Source organism: Phalaenopsis equestris, unplaced genomic scaffold (genome assembly GCF_001263595.1).
Source record: "Phalaenopsis equestris unplaced genomic scaffold, ASM126359v1 Scaffold000002, whole genome shotgun sequence".
Classification (NCBI taxonomy): Eukaryota; Viridiplantae; Streptophyta; class Magnoliopsida; order Asparagales; family Orchidaceae; genus Phalaenopsis; species Phalaenopsis equestris.
The window spans coordinates 39867960-39887502 of NW_018164444.1; the positions used below are offsets into that span (position 1 = coordinate 39867960).

Sequence of the window (19543 nt, forward strand, 5' to 3'; positions counted from 1 at the left end):
GTCATATTTCACTAATAAATTTCTAATTTAATTCAATAAAGAAGTTCTAATATTATCAACCTCACACTTCAAATTACTAATACAACCTTAATGATACTTAGAGAAGACTGCAACGCTTCTAATTAATAATCAAATGATCTCAAACATTTCTGAAATCTAATATTCTATTAAAATTATTGAAGCTATATAGAAGAGATAATTTTAACAACAAAATATTAAATATGAAAACAAGGGTGATTCTCCTTTTAGAAGTTGGAAAAAAAAAAATTTCCTCATAAATTCTAATTAAGAGCGTCAATAACAATTAAATCCTACTACATATAAAATCAACAATAGTCTTAAAGGACACTTCAGACAACTCTTGGACAACCAATGAAGCATACATATAGCACTTCCTAACTCTTTCTTTTCCTTTATGAATCTATAATAAGAGAATAAATTGAAGTTAAATATTTTAGTTGTGCAAATTAATAGCATGAGACCAAATAATTCCTATACATTTTCTAATCAAATACCAATCATTAAAATTGTTTGGATTGATTATCTCAAGAATCTTAATCTTAAAACAAGGCAAATTAAGAAAATAAAATTTCATCAAGTCTTAATTTGATCATGTCTAATATTACATCACACAAAAGCAAAAAATTAACAATTTTATCTATGAAATGAATCAAATTTCATCAAGTCTTATGTTACATTAACCATTCACTAATAACATAGAGAAATATAATACATGTACTCCCAAAATCATTCTAGCAGAGTTTAAGTCGAGTAGACCGACAAGAAGTTAATATCATGAATTTATCAAATTAAATTTACAAAAAAAAAAAGTAATAATAATACATCAGCTCTAAAACCAACCACAATGAACTTTCCATCTAATCAACCAAAACACAGTACAAAGTACTTGCAACAACTTGCTAATCTACTCTACCCCAAATATCAACCCATTATATACGTCCAAAGCATTCAACATAGTAACTCGCCTGCCTACTAGAACCCCAGGGAGCAAATAAGAATATTTTTTCTAAATTGCTCAATATAACAACCCACCAAGTCTAGTTCGAGGAAGATGAAGTCAATTAGTGACTTCTTGACTTCATGAAGGCCCACCGCTTATTTGGAAAATACCATAGCATATCTAATATAATTCAAGAGCAAAAGCTACTAAATCTTTATTCTATGGCAAGTCTTAGCCTTTTATCATATGGTTTATAAACTTCTCATTTTATATAACTTTTCTTTTAAAGTCATACTTCTACCCACCTATAAATAAGCTATTAATATCCATTCCACCTTTCTCTACTTGTCAACCTTCTTCATCTTCTTGATCGAATCAAGGAGAGATAGTGATTTTTCCATCTTATTTGATGACTTAGCAAATGGATTTGTTGGCCTCTGAGAATGCTTCTCATTAGCCACTTCAACAGAACTAGAATTACCTGTGCCTCTTATAGGTAAATGCTTCTCTTCCTCTTTTGAAGTCCTTTTTCTGAGTTCCTTCTCTGTTGGCTTTGTAGCCTTCTCTTCACTTCTGTCATGATTGTTTGACAATTTTGAAAATGGTCTTGTTTGAGCCTTACTCTTCTCTTTTCCCTCATTGTCGTTTCCACCTAGTTCTTTTCCTCCATTAGTCTCTTCATTTTCTACATTTTTGCCTTCAATGGAAGCTTTGGAAATGGCGAACATGTGTGAGGATGGCAAAATGGGAGAAATAACAGCTTTCTTTACTTCCATGACAGTAGCATTGCTTGAAACACCGTTAGATTCATTTATCAATCTTTCCTGCAAGAAATATATAGGGAATAAGCGTTTAAAATATTTTTCCACTTTTAAGAAAAAGTTGAGGTTATGGCAACTAAATGTCACCTCGAGTATGTTGTTGAATCGCTCGGCGAGGATAGGAAGCTTCAAAGTTGTAACCAGTTTAATTGCACCCTTTATTGATTTTTCCATAGAAAGCAACCTTGCAAGTTCAGTGGCCCTCACAAGTTTATCAGCTTTAAGAACATCATCCAAAAAAAAAACAATCTTAAGATTCAATCAATACAAATTCATATATTGAAGAGAAGAAATTGTACAAGTAACAATACCATTGCAACAACTGGAAATAAGTCTCAAAACACATCGATCAATAGCAGATTCCATATCAAATGCATCGTCATCTAGTGCGCTTGTATCGAGACCAGCCGCCACATTTTCGTCTATCTTCTCTTGAATCTGAGGTACAAAGTTCGATGAATGTGAGCAATAAAACTTGCAGTGGAAGAATCAGAACATAAGAAGACGGGTAGCAAAACTAAGGGTCCGTTTGGGGCAGCTTATAAGTGCGGCGGACGCCGCCTAATCATTTGGTTTGCACATTTTTGAAAGTTTTGTCTGTCACGTTTGGGTTTTTTACACTAAACGCAAGTCGCGGGTCGACCCCCGCGGTCGATCCGCGGGCCTTGTTTCAGGATAAGCTGTTTATCCTTATCCTGAAACGCACAAGCTGCCCCAAATAGGCCCTAAATATTAAGGGAAGACGAGTATCTAAGATACTCATCTCTTTGAAATTTTTTTAAATGATTATAAATATGATCATTAAATTAAATATATAATTAGCATTAAATTATTATTAAGTATTTAAATTTAGAGACTCAATTTTTCAGTATAATATATGATATTAAAGAGTTCAATAAAAATTGAAGGGAGACCGCCACGCCTCTTCTCACCACTAAAATCAAGCAAAATGATAGACAAAGTAGGTCCGAGGAAATGATAAACCTGATGGAGAAGGAGATTTCTCATAATGAACTCGCTTTCCAAATCTTCGGCACCGAGATCAGAGCAGGCAAGAGGGAATTTAAGATCTAGTAGCACGAGAACAGGCTTTGGCATTACCTGCAGAAACTCTGAAGGTGTTAAATTGGAGAAAGTAGCCGTTAGTAAAAGGCGGCCGAAACTTGCAGGACTTACCAATGGGTAAGAGTTGGGGGACTTGCAGGAAACACAGAAGAGCTTGCTTGCATCAAGACCTACTACCCAGTAGTTCTCATCTTCAGACTTCTTTGATTTACTAGCACTGCATAAATCACATTCTTTGAATATTGATTTCAAAAAGTATGAAAAATTTACTTAAGAAATCATTAGTTTTGTGATCTAACCGTACCTAAAAATAGGGAGCCAACTGTTGCCATATTGATTGGATAAAATTCTTAGTACACCCTGCATGGATTTCATCAATTAGTTATGATAATTGGTTGAGTTTATAGAAAATAATAATATTTTCATTAAACGCAAGGGAGGGCATGGCAAACCTGGGTGTCGTAGGAGCATAAATGGCCTTCTTCACTAAATCCAAACCATAATAAACCAGAACCAGGAGACAAGGGAACACGGCATCGAATGAGTTGAGTTTTATTGTTGATATTGAATGCTTGTACTACAAGAACCTGGAAAAAATAAGACAATTTGAAGGGAGCCAAAAGTGTAACATGTTCCATCAATTGATAAACATCGTCAGAATCAGCTGCAAAATGGACGAAGGAATTGGTCAATTTTGCTTACTTCAGATGTTAAACCTTATGGGCATGCAAAAGTGGTAAAGTGCAAGAATGGATCAATATATTATGCCGCCTACATGACTCTTTAGTTGACAGAGTTTGTAAGACTTTGGGGTGACAGATTTGATGCTGCCTATTTACAGGATGAGATTCTTTGGCACATGAGTTGGTCGAGAGGCTAGTATAATAGCCTCTAGCCTATCTTTTTTAAAAAAAAATGTTTTACAATATATATATATATATATATATATATATAACTTATATTATATATAAAAATATAGTTTATAGTAAGAATATAATTTGTAATAAGAATCTAATTTTAAACAATTAATAAGAATATAATACTAATAATATTAAAAAAATTAAAAAATTAAAATGTTGTTATAATATTGCTACATCCTACAACCCAATTAATTTTTCAAATCCAGATCTCCCAGCCCAATTCTTCATTTCTACAACCCAATTCAAATTTATGCATGCTCATAACTTTTAGCCTCACATCATAGGAGAAAGTTAGAATTGTATTGCTTACATAGAAAAAAAAGACTCGTGGCGTGAGCTTATTACTAATCTAAATTGATAGGCACGCTATGGATTAACTTGGTTAAGTTTATGTTAATAAGATTTAAAATTTTTAAATTCATGATTATAAGTTTAACATAAAATAATTTATAGAATTAATTTTTATTAAAAAAATAAATCATTGAACTGAAAATCAAAGATGATCAAAAATGTTATTTGGACTGGCCTTTCACTGTTCAAACCAAATGTTTACACCGATTTGATGTGAAAACAATTTTTAAGATTCACTAGGCTGGCCATATACCCGGTTCACCGTTGAAACAATCTGTTCTGATTTTTAAAAGCTTGGCTTGCACATGGGTCAATCTGATGATTTTGATTAGAAAAGCTATGTCAGGCTAAGATCATGTCAGCGAGTAACAAGACCAACCAAAGCACATTCTTTAGAAGTTCTGGCTATCTGTTCCCTAAGAAATAAGCATCAAGAAGCCGAAGGAGATGATGAATGGTTAAGTCTACTGATTGGGGCATCAGGTAAGTGATAGATAGCGTATTATCAAGCTATTGATTGGTGATAGTGTCAAAGGCTTTCAATATCCCAATTTGAATTAGTTTATTACATAAAAATTGCTTTCCTAATTGAAAAGGGGAAAACTATAATTCATTATTTGTGCTTTTTGTTGCAAACAAACCTGATCTCCCGAGGGAAAACAGTCTGAAGCATGAGTAACCACTGCCAATTTATTTCTAAAGCCTGCTGCTGTCACCACTGGCCCGTCAAGACAGAGGATGTGTCTCTGAAACAGAAAGCATTTCTTCTTCTCATTATTATTATTATAATAAAAATAAATAATAACCAATTCAGCCAGAAAGACTTCACTAAGTGTAAGGAAGATTTTCACACGTAATGCATGATCAATTTGTAATAACAACAAGGAAGATGCTCCGACGAATATTATCTATCAAAAAGCAAATTTCAAGAGCAGTAACATAATTAACAAATAGTGTCTCAGACTTAAGATTATCAATGTTTCTCTCATATTCTCTGTAAATGAAATCATAAGAACCGTGAACACTGAAAACAATTCTATCAATATTATAGACTCCTTAATTTTTATGCACTGACTGAATTGAAGTGGATGGTTTATCTGAGTTATTGCCTGTCTTCGTAAGAAAAGAAAATATTAAAAACAGCCATGATATTTCTTATCGAAGGTAAAAGTAAATTTTGAATTAAGTGACATTCAATTTGTGTTATTGAGATTAATAATGATTAGTCAATATTGTTGGAAGATCAAGTGATCTAAATCTGATAAAATTAAGTATTTGGAATGTACTAAATAGACAGTTGTGGATATAGATGAAAATTTTAACTTCTAAGCTTAATTTTGGGTCATTAAGAATGAAGTGCTTCAAGAATACTTTGAGTTAAGACCCTATCAAAAAGAATTTAGGCAAATTTACAAAACTAAAATTATATTTTGCTATAAAGAAGTTATTTATAGCCAAATTGAGCATGGAAAAAATAAAAATGCTAAGGTGAAGGAGAGGTAAAACTAGAAATGATTATAATATAATGATGATAGTAATGTCACCTATTAATAATAACAGAAAAAAATAAAATTAGATGATTTGGGCATCATACAATATGCGTAGAAAATGCATCAATAAGATAAATGCATAAGAGATAACTTAAATTAATTAGAATGAAAAAAAAAGGTATTATAAAGATAAAATGGATCAAAATTCTTCAATAGGTGTTATAAACACCTCATTTAGTAATCAACAGGAATGAATAGAATTAGAAATTGAAAAAAATGATCTCATACAATTAGGATAAGGCAAATGATGATGAAACTGGAAGTTGAATGGAAGCATGGTAAAATATTTTTATTTTGCTTTTCTTTATTTTCCATTTTTTCTGAACTTTTTCTCTTATTTTTCTTGATTTGAACTCTCCTTTTCTTTTCTTCTCCTTTGTTTTTTATTTCTTTCTTTCTCCCTTTTTTTCTATTCTTTCATAATCTGCTACTCATTATTCACATTAAAAAAAAAATCAATATCTATGCACATGAATTTCGCCCTTCATTATGACGAAAAATTTGTTCACAAGAGTACTAATAATTATGAGAATGAGAAGCAAAACACTATCGCCGAAAACTAAGACATAGAAGTAAGGAATTATGTGGTTTGCTAAAGTTCATCCATGTTAATGATCATCAAAAGAGATTTTCAATAGTCCATAGATATATAAAGAGCAAAAGTATTTGCTCACTAAAATATTTTCAATTTATCTTACAAGAGACAATTCTAGATCCGACGAGAATTTTACCCTCTAGGGTGTGAAGTAGAAAAATGGAGGAAATTATATGAGTTGGGCCGAAGACAATAACAAAAGATGCAAAAATATATACCAAAATTCAAGGGAAAATCCTTAATAATTGGTCTGCCCCTAGAAAAAGACTTAGCAATAATAAAATACACAACAAAGTTGCATCATGGTCTCTCTAATGATATTCTACTATTACATGCCAAATATACCTCTATTAGACAACCATGTTTTCCATAATGCTTGAGAGAAAAAATAGGACAAAGCAAGCAAGCCCTCTACTAGAGGAAAAGGGAAGAATTCAAGGCGATAAGAAGAATTTTTAAAAAAAAGAGAACTGAAAGACTATGACAAAGATAATTAAATAACTTCTTTAGAAGAAAACATATATCATGATCATAGCCAAATCTCACGAAATGGTAGAGGAAAATATTGGAAGTTTCATCAGAAAATCTTCTAAGAGAAATTCAAAAAACAACTCAAAGGGGAAGTTGGATACTTTTGTCGAGCATGATCAAGCATTGTGATTAGTGAATCAACCAGATTTGAAGACTTTCCATGATAACAATGATGAATGAGAAGGAACAAGCACAATACGTAAAAGCGAAGAGTTGTTCACTTTACAAAATCCACATGAAGTATGAAGTGATTAGCACTACATAGAAGTGTGTTAGTTATTCTCATGCTCAATAGATGTGACCCAATCTTAACATTCTCTAGGCTGACAAACACAATTATCTTTGTTGCGTTATTAAAATTACAAACCTGCAAACCACCATCTGTAAAAATGCGAAGAAAATTAAGACTAGTAATTGCAGCCACCCATCCGATGCCTAAAGCAACAGCCTTCACTTCTTCCCCTTCAAACCTCATTGACCACTATCATTATATGAGAAAGTAAGATCAATCATACAGATAATAGTGGAAAACATTAACTTGAAAAACATACTTCACTATTATTTGCCCAGCTTCCGAAAGGTCTGTACATTAGAGTGCTCATATTTTTTGTTCCTTTACATGGATTTGCAAAAACGCTGCCATTTTCATTCAGTGCAGCCATGGTGAATCCAAAATAATCAGTCATGGAAGGAACCCTCGGCCCTCTCCCAGTATCGTGGAAGTCAACCTGTAAACAAGTATACAACGTAATTAGAAAACACCTTAACAAGATTATTGAGGATAATATACACATTTGGTTGCAAGATTTAGCCAGGACATATATTAAATCTTTTAAAAAGCTTTTTGAGCTACATAGTTTACAATCATCTAACATTATTTATTTAATTTCTATAGTAATGAAATAACTAAAGTTTAATTATGTTTATGTATTTGAACAAATCTAACAGATTTTTATATCTTGACATAAGTTGTCAAACAGTTTCACAAATTTAACAAGATTTATTAAATTCACTGTCAAACAATTTGTAAGAATTAAAAATTTCAGAATTTACTAAATCCGAATTTACAAGTTTTAGTAAATCCTAACAACTAAATCTTATTTTCCTCAAATTGTAGATTACATCTCAAATATCATAAATCATTAGAGAAGTAATATTTAAAAGATATACACCACTTAACTGTCACATATTTTCTTCTCCTTGTAAATTTTAAAGCTTAAAATATATATGTTCAACGATTAATTATAAATTAATCAGATTTAACATCTGTATTGTCCAACAATTTTTAAGTCTTGACGCATAAGATTTACTAAATTCTTCTTCTAGTCAAATAGCCTCTTAAGCTTCTGAAAAAAGCAAAACCGCTTGGAAAAAAATAAATGGTATCAATTTAAGAAAAAAATATATACATGCGTGCCACTCAATTCTTATATATTTACAAATCTATTACCTACACTTCAACTTTTACATATATAACATCTTATTTATGCATGGAAAGGTGTATATCAATGATGGAGGGTGTCAATTGATGCAACAGACACCGTGTCCTTCTCCTGGACCAAACTGGTCCATGCTGTTGGAGGTCTGGTCAGCTCTCCAATTTAAAGAGTGCTGCCTCCCTTCAAGAGGGGCCTACTCCTATTTAATTAGGGTTGTATATTTATTCTTGATGGCTTTAGGGTTCGGTTTTTTATTTTGTTTGTTCGGGATAGCCGTCAGCATCTCATTTTCTCTTCTTGGGTTGTATCCAATGGTGCTCCGGTTATATCTCATTCCACATGTGGTGTTTATCCTTTTGATACATTTCCCCATCCCTCTGCCACATCAACTTTCTTCCCCTCGTCACACTACTTGTGTTTCCGCCACCCCAAATCGCCCGAAACTTCGTTGTCATAGCTCATGACCATCTTTTTGTTGTTATCGCCGCCAAGAATACCAAACCTTTGTTGTTCTTGTTGTTTCCACCTCCATTTACCCAGTTGCCTCCCAGGACAACAAGTCCATTTGTTGTTTCAGCAATTCCTCGCCTCTCCTTGCTGGTGTGCCATCTTCCCCTTGTTGTTGCCCCATATTCCAGTCCACTAACCTCCCCTTTGATATCTCGCTAGAGGCCCAACCCTAGTTGTCACCACTTACACCCTAGATTCAACCCTAGGACTAATATTGTGTTGTTAATTGTTGCAATTTCAGAATATATAGTTTTGTTGTAATTTCTTATTTGAATTCAGCAATAACATTTGTTCTCCGTGGGTTGGTGATGAATTCCAGCATTATTTGATATCAAAGCTAGTTTAACCCTAGTCTTATCCTAGAGCTACCAAAATCCACCAATATCTAGCCCAATCTCTGCCCAAAAACGTCTCCCTTTTAGCTAATTTTTTACATAGAACCCAAAAAAATTTTCCCACTTTAAATCGCTCCAATACACTCCCTTGGGAGGCTTGAAGCCATCGATCAACAATATTGTCCAATTACAGCTTTAATGATCGTTGGGAGATGTTCAAAACTTGGCATTGAAGGTGGAGAGATAATGGTAGCTGAGCAGGCACCCACCTACAATCAGACAGCCACCCAAAACTAGAGGTATCAACAGAAGCATACCAAGGAGAGTTGTGAAGATTGATCAATGGAATGACAGAGCTTATCAAAGTGAGAAGCTTGAGAAAAGTAGCACACCTAGCACACTTTCTGCTAAAAAAAGCTTCAAGTATCATAGATACAGATACATCGCCTCCAATTGCCCTACAAGCCCTTCATCGAGTAGGGTGTGGTAGAGGAAGAGAGCTAGGAGGAGGTTGCAGAAGAGCAAGGTGAGGAGTATCATCTCCATGGTGATTAGGGTGAAATACTAGTTGTAAGGAGGGCTCTACAAGTTGAACCGAAGAAGGATCACTTGTGGTTGAAACATAACATCTTTCACACCAGGTGTGCTGTGAGAAGATATGCAACCTTATTATTGATGGAAGGAGCTATGAGAATGTGTTCTCTACTTTTATGGTGAAGAAGCTAGACTTAGCTACTCAAAAGCGTTCTCAACCATATTCTTTGATTGGTTGAAGGAGAATAAGATACTCGTGAATAAGCAATGTTGATAGAGTTCTCTATTGGAAACCAATTGCAGGATCAGGTTTTGTGTGACGTTGTGCTCGTGGATGTCTGTCACATCCTGTTGGGAAGACCGTGGCAATTTGATTGCATGACTCGGCATGATGGGTTCAAGAACATGTATTCATTCATGAAGGAGGGAAACACATAGTTGTCTTACCCATTAAGGAGTCTGGAGGAGCACACTCACATTGTGGAGGAACAAGTTGAAGGGCATACATGCTTCGTAGGTTGAGTTACTGGCTTCATTTTAATTTGTGCCTCAGGCACAAGACAGAGAGCTGAACCAAGTAGCAGATGCCTTGAGTTGTTGCAACTTACTAATCACCTTCATGCAGGCTAGAGTTGTTGGATTCGAGGTGACGAAGGATTTGTACGAGACATGAGAATTTCAGGGTGATTTAGGATCAGTATTAGGAGAGACCTGCTGGATATTATCACGATCTATTGGTTATATGATCCACCGGAAGAGGCTTTATGTTCTCATATGTTCATTGAGAGAGTTCATCATACAGGAGAGTCACAGTGAGGGATTAGTAGATCATTTTGGCAGTGACGAGATCCTCGCACTTGTGAGGGAACATTTTTTCTAGCCTAGGATTACGAGACATATGAAGAGGCCAGTAGGGAAGTGCAGAGTTTGTTATCTGGTAAAAATCAGAGGGCAAAATATGGGGTTATACACACCATTACCAATACCAGAAACTGCATGGATGGATTGTAGAATGGATTTAGTTGTGAGTCGAAATATGGGGTTACACACACCTATAGAGATTCTCCATGGATGGATTGTAGAATGGATTTAGTTGTGAGTCTTACTAGGAAATATCAAAATAAGAATTAAGTGATGGTGATGGTTGACATGTTCTCAAAAATGGCATATTTTGTACCTTACCACATGATATTGGATCAAATATAATTAACTTGTATTTTAGGGAGATGGTGAGACTGCATGGGCTACCAAAAACCATTACTTCTGATAGAGATGTCAAGTTTCTAAGTCACTTTTGGTCAACATCTTGATAGTAAGAATCACTTAAGATCGACAACTCACCCGCATACAAAATGTTAGATAAAGGTGGTGAGCAGGAGTATGGAGAATCTCTATAGGTGTTTTACAAGAAAGCATATCAAGAAATGAGATGTAATTGTAACACAAGCTGAATTTGCTTACAATAGATTCGTGAGTCAGGCTATTGAGCATACTCCATTTGACATTGTGTATGAGCGCAATCCACTCACCCCACTTGAGTTGGTACTACTCCCAACTTCAAAAGCTAGTGTGGATGTTGAGGTTAAAGTATAGGAGATTCAAAGGCTACATGAAAAGGTCGGAAAAGAGATCACCATGCAGAACCACAAGTACAAGGTGCAAGTTAATAAAATCAGATAGAATGTAACTTTCCAGGAGAGAGATCTAATGTGGATCAGATTGAAGAGAGAGAAATTAACAATAGGATCGTTTAGGAAACTCAAGCCCATAACAAATGGACCTTTCAAGTCCCTCAAGAAGCTGAGCGACAACATCTACAAAATTTACTTGCCAGGAGATTAAAACATTTCTATACCTGACTACATATTAGAGGAGACAAGTTTTTAAAGATGAGGTTAAAACTCTCACAATCCCGGGAGACTGATAGAGGTGTTAATTGATGTGACAGAGGTCGCATCCCTGTCTTAGATCGAACCGGTCCAGTCTATTGGAGGATCAGGCGACCCTCTAAAGAAAGGAGTGTTGCCTCCCTTCCAGAGAGGGCCCACTCCTATTTATCTATTATTATATATTTATTCTTGTTGGCCTTAAGGTTCAATTTTTGTTTTATTTATGTCGGAACAATCGTCGGTGTCTCATTTTCCATTATAGGATTGTATCCAATGGTTTTAAGTGGTACTTCGATTGTATCTCGTTTCTAAGATGGTGTTTATCCTTCCGATACCCTTTTCACCCCTTCCCATACAGGCTTCCTTTCCCTCGCCGCTTCACTTGTGTTGTCGCCACCCCATACCTCACGTGTCTTCCCTGCCATTGCTCATGACCTCCGATTTATAATTGTTTCCACCTGGGATAGCAAAATTTTATGTTATTGTTGTTTCCGCCCCCATTTCCCATGTCCTCGCCACCCAAGAAAGCAAATTCATTTGTTGTTCCGACAATTCCTTGCCTTCCCTTGTTATTGCCATCTCCCCCTTTATGCTGCCACTCCCCCTTGTTGCCACCACGCATTTCAGCCTACTACCCTTCCCTTTGCTACCTCTCCAGAGGCCCAACCCCTAGCCGACACCACTTACACCCTAGATTCAACCCTAAGGCTAATATTGTGTTGTTATTTGTTACAATTTCAGATTTCTATATTATCTTGTTGAAATTTCTTATTTGAATTCAGCAATCATATTTGTTTTCCCTTCACTGTGTGATGAATTCTCGTATCACTCACTTTTCAAAAATTAAAAATGTGGCATTTTTCATTTGATATATAATTGTAAAAATCAAAGTTTAGGTGTCAGATATGTAAATACATAAGAATTGGGCGGGTATGTATGTAAAGATTGTCTCTTCACCTCAATATGGGAGTAGCCCTCATTTTCAATTGTGGTTATGCTTCCAAGCAGGTTGTAAGAAAGAAACCTTCGCTTGCCCGCCTGCACAGGAGTGGAACCTGGTTGAAACGCCTCCTGTAATTTTGGCCTGACAGCCCGAATTGAACTTTCGCACTCTTCTGTTCCACCTCCAAATCTCAAAAGCTCTTTCCTTTTCGCAGACCTCTTACGCGACACAATTTGCTCATGGAACTCATCACTATCTTCATCAGATTTATCGAGTACCGAATGTTTCCTCGATCTTTTACTGCTAACAGGAATGGATTCTCCATGGCTTTCTTCCATAATTTCATCTAAACTTCCAGAATGGCTTGGTTTTTCATCATTGACTTCAAACAACAGGAGACCGTTTCCATTCCTTGATTGAAGATTAATGGCACCATCTGTAGGTGACCTCATGAAGGAAGGAACCGGGTTCTCCCAAACACCAAATTTACCCATAACATCAATAACAGCCAATGCGTTAGAATTAGGGTTCCAAGAGAAACAAGATATGCTTTCATCAAATTTCTGTCTATCAATATCCTGCCTCTGATCAACATCCCAGATTAAGACCTGCTTATCTAAGCCTGAAGTTGCAATGTACTTCCCATTGGGAGACCAAGATAAGAAGCAAACAGGCTTCTCATGGTCTCCTTTCAAAGTAAACAGTTTTTCAGCCGTAACTCTGTCATAAATCACAATATCATTCTTCAAACCTGGAACAGCTAAAGTCTCTCCATCAGGGCTCCAAGAAAGAACATTCAGAAGCGAGGCATCTGAATCACAGCTAGGAGCTACAGATTTTAAAGTATGGACTGTTTTTCCTGAGGAAAGTTCCCAATATCTCACAGTTCCAAACCCATCAATTGATGCTAAAAATTCATTTTTTGGATCAAAGGATAGGCCTATAACAGAACCATTGTGACCCTTAAGAACTCTTGAGATTGAACTGTCGATAGTAGCAATCATTTTAATGCCGTCATCGTCACCAGCTGCGGCCAACAAGCTGCCAGACTTGTTGAATGCAAGAGCACGAATTGGTAAGGTAAATCTTGTAACATTGCTTTGAAACTCCCCATCTGTAGAAAAACCAAAATCCAATTTGAAGTGATGTCCTTGTTAATCAATTATATGTTAGTAAACCTCGTTTCATATTCATAATAAAACTTCAATTTTTATATTTTAAATAAATTCATATAATAGAAAGACATATTTTCATGTGGACTGCCTTTATTGAATATCATTGATTTTAACTTTACAAATCCTATTCATATATAATTGCAATGCTGGTATTGGATGCTTGTTAGAGATTTGTAGAATGTTCATGCCTAGTACAATAATTATATGAATGTAGAAAACACTTTTAATAATAACTAAAGAAGCAAAAGATCCTCAACAAAATCATTAGTTCATTGCTTTGAGACGTCACGAAAAACCAAATTATGTGTGTGGGTGTATGGCATCTTGGCATTATATAATAAATCCTTTCTATTCATGTTTTATGAGTTTGAGTTACCATACTTGTTTGTTGCAATTGTTTTTCAGTAGGTTCTACCAAAGTAATAGCTGAATTAACGCCAAAAGAGCTAACTTTTCTACTTGTTCTTATATTGGGTTTATGTGAATTTGATTACAGAACATATATAAAATTGATCCTGGCTCTTAAAACTTATTTAAAAAGTTCAGTCTCGATCTCTTCATTGCCGCCTGCATTTCAAGCTGCTATTTAAGGAGCAAGGCCCTTTCAACTGGAGACAGTATATCTAAGACCATTTGAATGAATATTAGTTTAAGCTGATCTCAAAATATTTACTTATTCCTTTTACTCTGAAAATTCAAACAAAATAAGGCAGGCATTTTCTTGCAAAATTTAGCCTGATAAAATTTACAGTCAAATTAAATTCCAGGAAATGACAAAACCATCGACTTCAAAAACAAAGGAAAAAAATTCGTGAGGTGAAATAACCTGGAAAACTATAAAGTTTGACAGAATGGTCGATGGATCCGGAAGCAAGGGTGTCGGAAGTAGGATTTAGGGCAACCGCGGTCACCCCTTCCCGATGATGGCGGAGAGCCTTGGCCGGCTTTGCTGAGTGACCGCCTTCGTGGATGAAGACGGTGGGATCGCCGGCGCAGGCGGTTACAATAAAACTTCCATTGTGATCCCAGAGAATTGAGCAGAAAGATGCGGTTCCGTTTACCCGATGCGCCTCCTTCAGCTTCACAGTCCTCCCTTTCATCGCGATATTGATCTCTTCTCTTCGACTGTTCCTCGTCCAAGAGATCTACAGTCACCTAGCAATCAGATTCGATAGGACTTTGGTTTATGGATTGCTTCTGCACATTCAATTTGGCGCGAAAGAGGTCTTTTCGCGGGAGAAAGTAATTCGTGTCACGACCGGGTTTATTTTTCGAAAATTTTGAACCGGTGCTTTTTCTTAGCATGCATGCACCCAAATTTTTGAGAAAATACTTCATCCTTTACCTTTAGACTGTCAATAATAACCAGGGGCCACGTTGTCATACATCTCATCGACAAGTGGCGCCCGGTGGTTGCTTGTTCGGGCGTGTAGATGTCCGGACATAATATCATTTCCAAATTTTGGCCAGTTCATGGAACAAGTATTATGCGTGGACACGATATAGGAGAATTAGTGGCATTTTTTGGGTATTATAATGGTATTATATCATGATTCTATCACAATACCGTAATGTATCAACAATCTATGCCTAATTTGCACTTATCTCATTCACACGATCAATACTTTTTTCAAATATGGGTCATCGTGTATTTATGTAAATATTTTCATTTGAATTCAATTGTTTGATAAGAACATTAAGTAATATATAATAAAATAATAATATGTGTGATGACATAAGTGTAACCTCATTTATGCCCCTACTATTCGCTTGGACTCTCTCACTATTTAATGTTCACCCTCTTCTCTCTCTTTCGACTACTGTTATTTAGATAATATATCTACCATACAACTTTTGATTAAATAATATATAATTAAATTTTATAATGTCCTCATCTTAGAATAATATATTTTAAGTCCATATTTATTTTAAAAAAATACTTCACTAAGAGTAGCATTTCCTTTAAATCATCTCAAACACATCACAATATCATTCAAAAATTTTATTAAGTATGTTGGTTTTTTCTTTTGACATATAATATTTATGTTCCATAATTTTTTTTTTATTTTTTTGGGTTCATTCTATTGGAGATTGATATAAAATATATTAATAAAATAATAGTCGTATTTTTTTTTTTGTGTAAAAATTTTGAAAAAAACATATTTGAATGACTCTTTTTATTTATATAATTTATCATTAATTTAATTTATCATTAAATATTTTTAAATAAAAAAATTTGTATTTTTTTTTTTGTTTGCCACTAATAATTTTTTGTTTGCCAATAATAAAAAAATTACATTGTTATTGTATCATTTATTCAATTGTATAATCTTCATTATCTTGTTGCCATTTCATTTTTATTCATTGAGTCTTTATCTTTTAACATGTTGTGATTAACACTCATGTAGTCAATATATATTTTAGGCCATTAAAAAAAAAAACATGCAATCAAGTATAGGTCTAAACAAAACTCTTGCATCTAAATATGCTAGCTAGTAGAATTTAAAACTTACAATTTTAATTAGTGATCATTTGAATTTCTTTTGTCGTTCATAGTTGAAATTAAAACTTTGGCGAGATGATACTAAAAATGTTTAAAATATTATGTTAGTTATTTTCCTAACGTAAGTTGAAGGATTAAACAGTCAGACCCCGGATATTGCTTTGCATTCTAAAAAATAAAAGAGCAATAAATTAATAATAGAAAGAAATAAAAGAATTAATTTATTTTATAAATAAGACTACAATTGATACAAATAAAAGAAAATTTGACGTGCGAAATAAATTAAAATGAAAATATGAAAACAACTATCAAACTGAGAAAGAAAATATAATAAATCATGCAAAAAAAAAAAAAAAGACTAAAAGACTATCTAAATATATAAAGCCCGTCTTGGTGAAGAGGATCAGGTATGTGGCTGGGTGAAATAACAATTGGTGAGTTTGAAAATCAAACTCAACAAATAACAACTAAAAAAATTTGGGCATACAATGTGTCAATAAAATCGGGGCATTTTATTACATGCATAGAAGAATTTACAAATGTTATGACATGCTTATGATCATGAATAAAAGTGACTTGAACACATCTTTTTATAAATATATTTACATGATGCAATATGAGGTGTTTTGCACCGGACTAATCAATTATTTAATATCATATAATAATATATACAACTAATCAATTATTTAATATCATATAATAATATATAATTTCATTATATACATAAAACATATATAATTATATTTATATATAGTCGGTTTATTACAAAACTATGAAATAATAAAAGTTAATCATCAATTTAAAGAAAATTCATTGATTTCTCTGAGGAACTATCGATTCGGATTGTCATAACAAAATAGTTTAATACCAATACAATATTATTATAATATTAGTTATATTTCATGCATCACAACTAAAATATGACAATATAACTAAAAAATGTCCAGCAGTATTTATAAACAATTACAAACACAACAAACTATAAAAGACATAATAAATATTAAAATCATCAAATTTAAACAATTAAATGCAAGATAAAACATTAATAAATAAAGTTAATCACACATTTAAATCACAATTAACAAAAATAGAAACTACTAATATTATACGAACAAAATTTAAAGAGGTGCGAGTGATAAAAGTACGATTAGCAAAGATAAGAATAAAAAATAATTATTTATTCTCAGGAAACAAACACGATGCTTCTATGAATCTGACAATTCAACTATTGATTATATAATAATTTATAATTACGATAAATTATATAGTTAAGTGTCACCATTACTCACATATTTATAGTGTTATTAATTTATTATTATAATATATTTAAGGAAATAAATTATAAACATTGTCTTGACTAACATAATTAAAATAATATTTGAATTTTATTTGATTTGATAAGGAGGAGAAAAATAGTATCTGAAAATATTTTTTAGGAGAAATTATATGTATAAAATAACATAATAACCAATAAAAACATATTTTAAATAGTTCCTTAAATCCCGCCTCCCCTTTGCTTTGCGTTAAATTTCGGATCAGGGGTATGGTCGGACGCAAAAATTTGTCTGTGCGAACTCTTAACGTAGTTCTACGTGCGGCACGGGGTATTCATAATTTATTTTCAGATTTTTTTGAGTTATTTTCAATAATTTTGAAATAAGTAATAAATAATTGAGGATTCTAAATTATTTCGTGATTATTATAAATAATCCAGAAATAATAAATAAGAATAAACTGCAAGGTACGCTGACGTAGCTCTACGTGCGGCACGGGATATTCATAAGTTATTTTCAGATTCTTTATGAGTTATTTTCAATAATTCTGAAATAAGTAATAAATAATTGAGAATTTTAAATTATTTCGTGATTATTATAAATAACCAGAAATAATAAATAAGAATAAACTGCAAGGTACGTCTGAAAAAAAAACCTGCGTGGCAGAAAATGTGCGCGGTCGGACGAGGGATTACGGGAGTCAGAGAGGCTGATGAGAGTAAGGAAAGATGAGGATTACTTGACGGTTTCGAGTAGGGGCGAACGAAAGGAGTAGGGACCGGGTCGCCTCCGCACGCGACGATCTCGTCGTTACCTTCACCGCTAGCTCTGATCGCGCTTACCGCGATGGTTCGAAGGACTAGAAAGGTTGGAGCTTCGATGGTCCTGTTATGTGACGATCCCGTCGTTACTTCCCCAGCTAGCTCCAATCGCGACTGTATGGCAATGGATTCGGGCACGGGAGCAGGAAGGAAAGACAGGAGGGGGTCGACAAAGATTTTGGAAGAGTACTATAGGAGAAGGCGAGGTGGGGCGAGTGCTATGCCTCCACGCTATCTTATATCGCAGCGAGGCTGTGGTTCGGTTAATTCGGGAAGGTGGCATGGCAATGCGGGAGACAAATCGGGAAAGTAGCGAAAAGGCAAGGGGAGATTCCTTCGCGTGATAGCTTGAGAAAAAAAAAAAAGTTTGGGCGTGGAGAAGGTAACTTCGGTGCTTACACAAACAATCTTCAAGCCTTATATGTTCTATACTTGAATTGAGCATCACAATGAGATGATTCTATGAGCTCGTGATTGCTTTATATAACTAAGGCATGGAGATGTTTACAAATAGTTATATAAGGAGGAACGACACACATGTAATAGAGCATTTTGACTTTTAGCTGAAATAGCTAGCATATTCCTATCCAAAAGTATATAAATTGAATTTCATGAATGTGAATATTCATAAATAAGGCCATAAAAAGAATGTCAAAAGAGCTAATCCAAAGCTCTACCAACAAACACCGTATATATGCGTTTTTAAGCAACTAATATCGATGTCCATTATTTCCATCAAGGTCATGCTCATCATCAAAACAAATATTGATGCACACCATTGCTAACAAGCATATGTTTGTAACCTACATACATCACTGAGATCTACACCACTGGTCATCATTGACACGAAGGATGATGCTTGCCTTCTTCATTATCATCAATACATGTTATTGCGAATAGGCACATGCTTGCTGTTGATATTATATGCTTCAACAAAGCCTTATGTAATCGAGGAGATTGAAGCGCATGCATCACAATCTATTTCTATTGTAGAAGAGAAATGTTGAAGATTTTCTTTTTTTAATTGAAGGATTCAATGAATTAGTCATTGATGACATTGGGAATTGATTATTATTTAGTGTTAATGGAGCGAGCCAAATAAGTGGATGTTGATCGTCAACTTACTTACAAGCATAAAAAAATGCATACTAGAAAAAGAATGAATGATGGAAAACACATAACCCAATCATAGTGATCCAATTGGAAAAAGTCCAAGTTCACTTTTGGTGAATTTAGCAGTGGCACAACTCTTAATATTGTAGTTTCATATGTCAAACGTGGAAGATAGCATAAGGGTGAATGTTTGATGGGTTCCAACACATGCTA

At 34.2% G+C, this 19543-nt stretch overlaps 1 protein-coding gene across 1 annotated transcript; it reads right to left on the reverse strand.

The window, feature by feature from the left end:
* Nucleotides 1-744: 744 nt before the first annotated feature.
* LOC110029346 (WD repeat and HMG-box DNA-binding protein 1) lies at nucleotides 745-14796 on the reverse strand. The gene is made up of 12 exons (XM_020731601.1): nucleotides 14446-14796; nucleotides 12459-13558; nucleotides 7346-7522; nucleotides 7162-7275; nucleotides 4760-4864; nucleotides 3300-3434; nucleotides 3152-3207; nucleotides 2959-3064; nucleotides 2767-2883; nucleotides 2094-2220; nucleotides 1870-2000; nucleotides 745-1785 (listed from the first exon to the last, which is right to left on the reverse strand). Exons 1-12 carry the CDS (start codon nucleotides 14717-14719, stop codon nucleotides 1303-1305), a joined length of 2925 nt encoding a protein of 974 aa, XP_020587260.1. The 5' UTR covers nucleotides 14720-14796; the 3' UTR covers nucleotides 745-1302.
* Between the last annotated feature and the right edge of the window lie 4747 nt (nucleotides 14797-19543).

Coding starts and splice junctions, on each gene's coding strand:
- LOC110029346 (XM_020731601.1), bottom strand. CDS start 14,719: ATGAAAGGGAGGACTGTGAAGCTGAAGGAGGCGCATCGGGTAAACGGA. Junction 7,276..7,345: donor GCTGGGCAAATAATAGTGAA/GTATGTTTTTCA, acceptor ATATAATGATAG/TGGTCAATGAGGTTTGAAGG. Junction 3,208..3,299: donor TATGCTCCTACGACACCCAG/GTTTGCCATGCC, acceptor AAATCCATGCAG/GGTGTACTAAGAATTTTATC.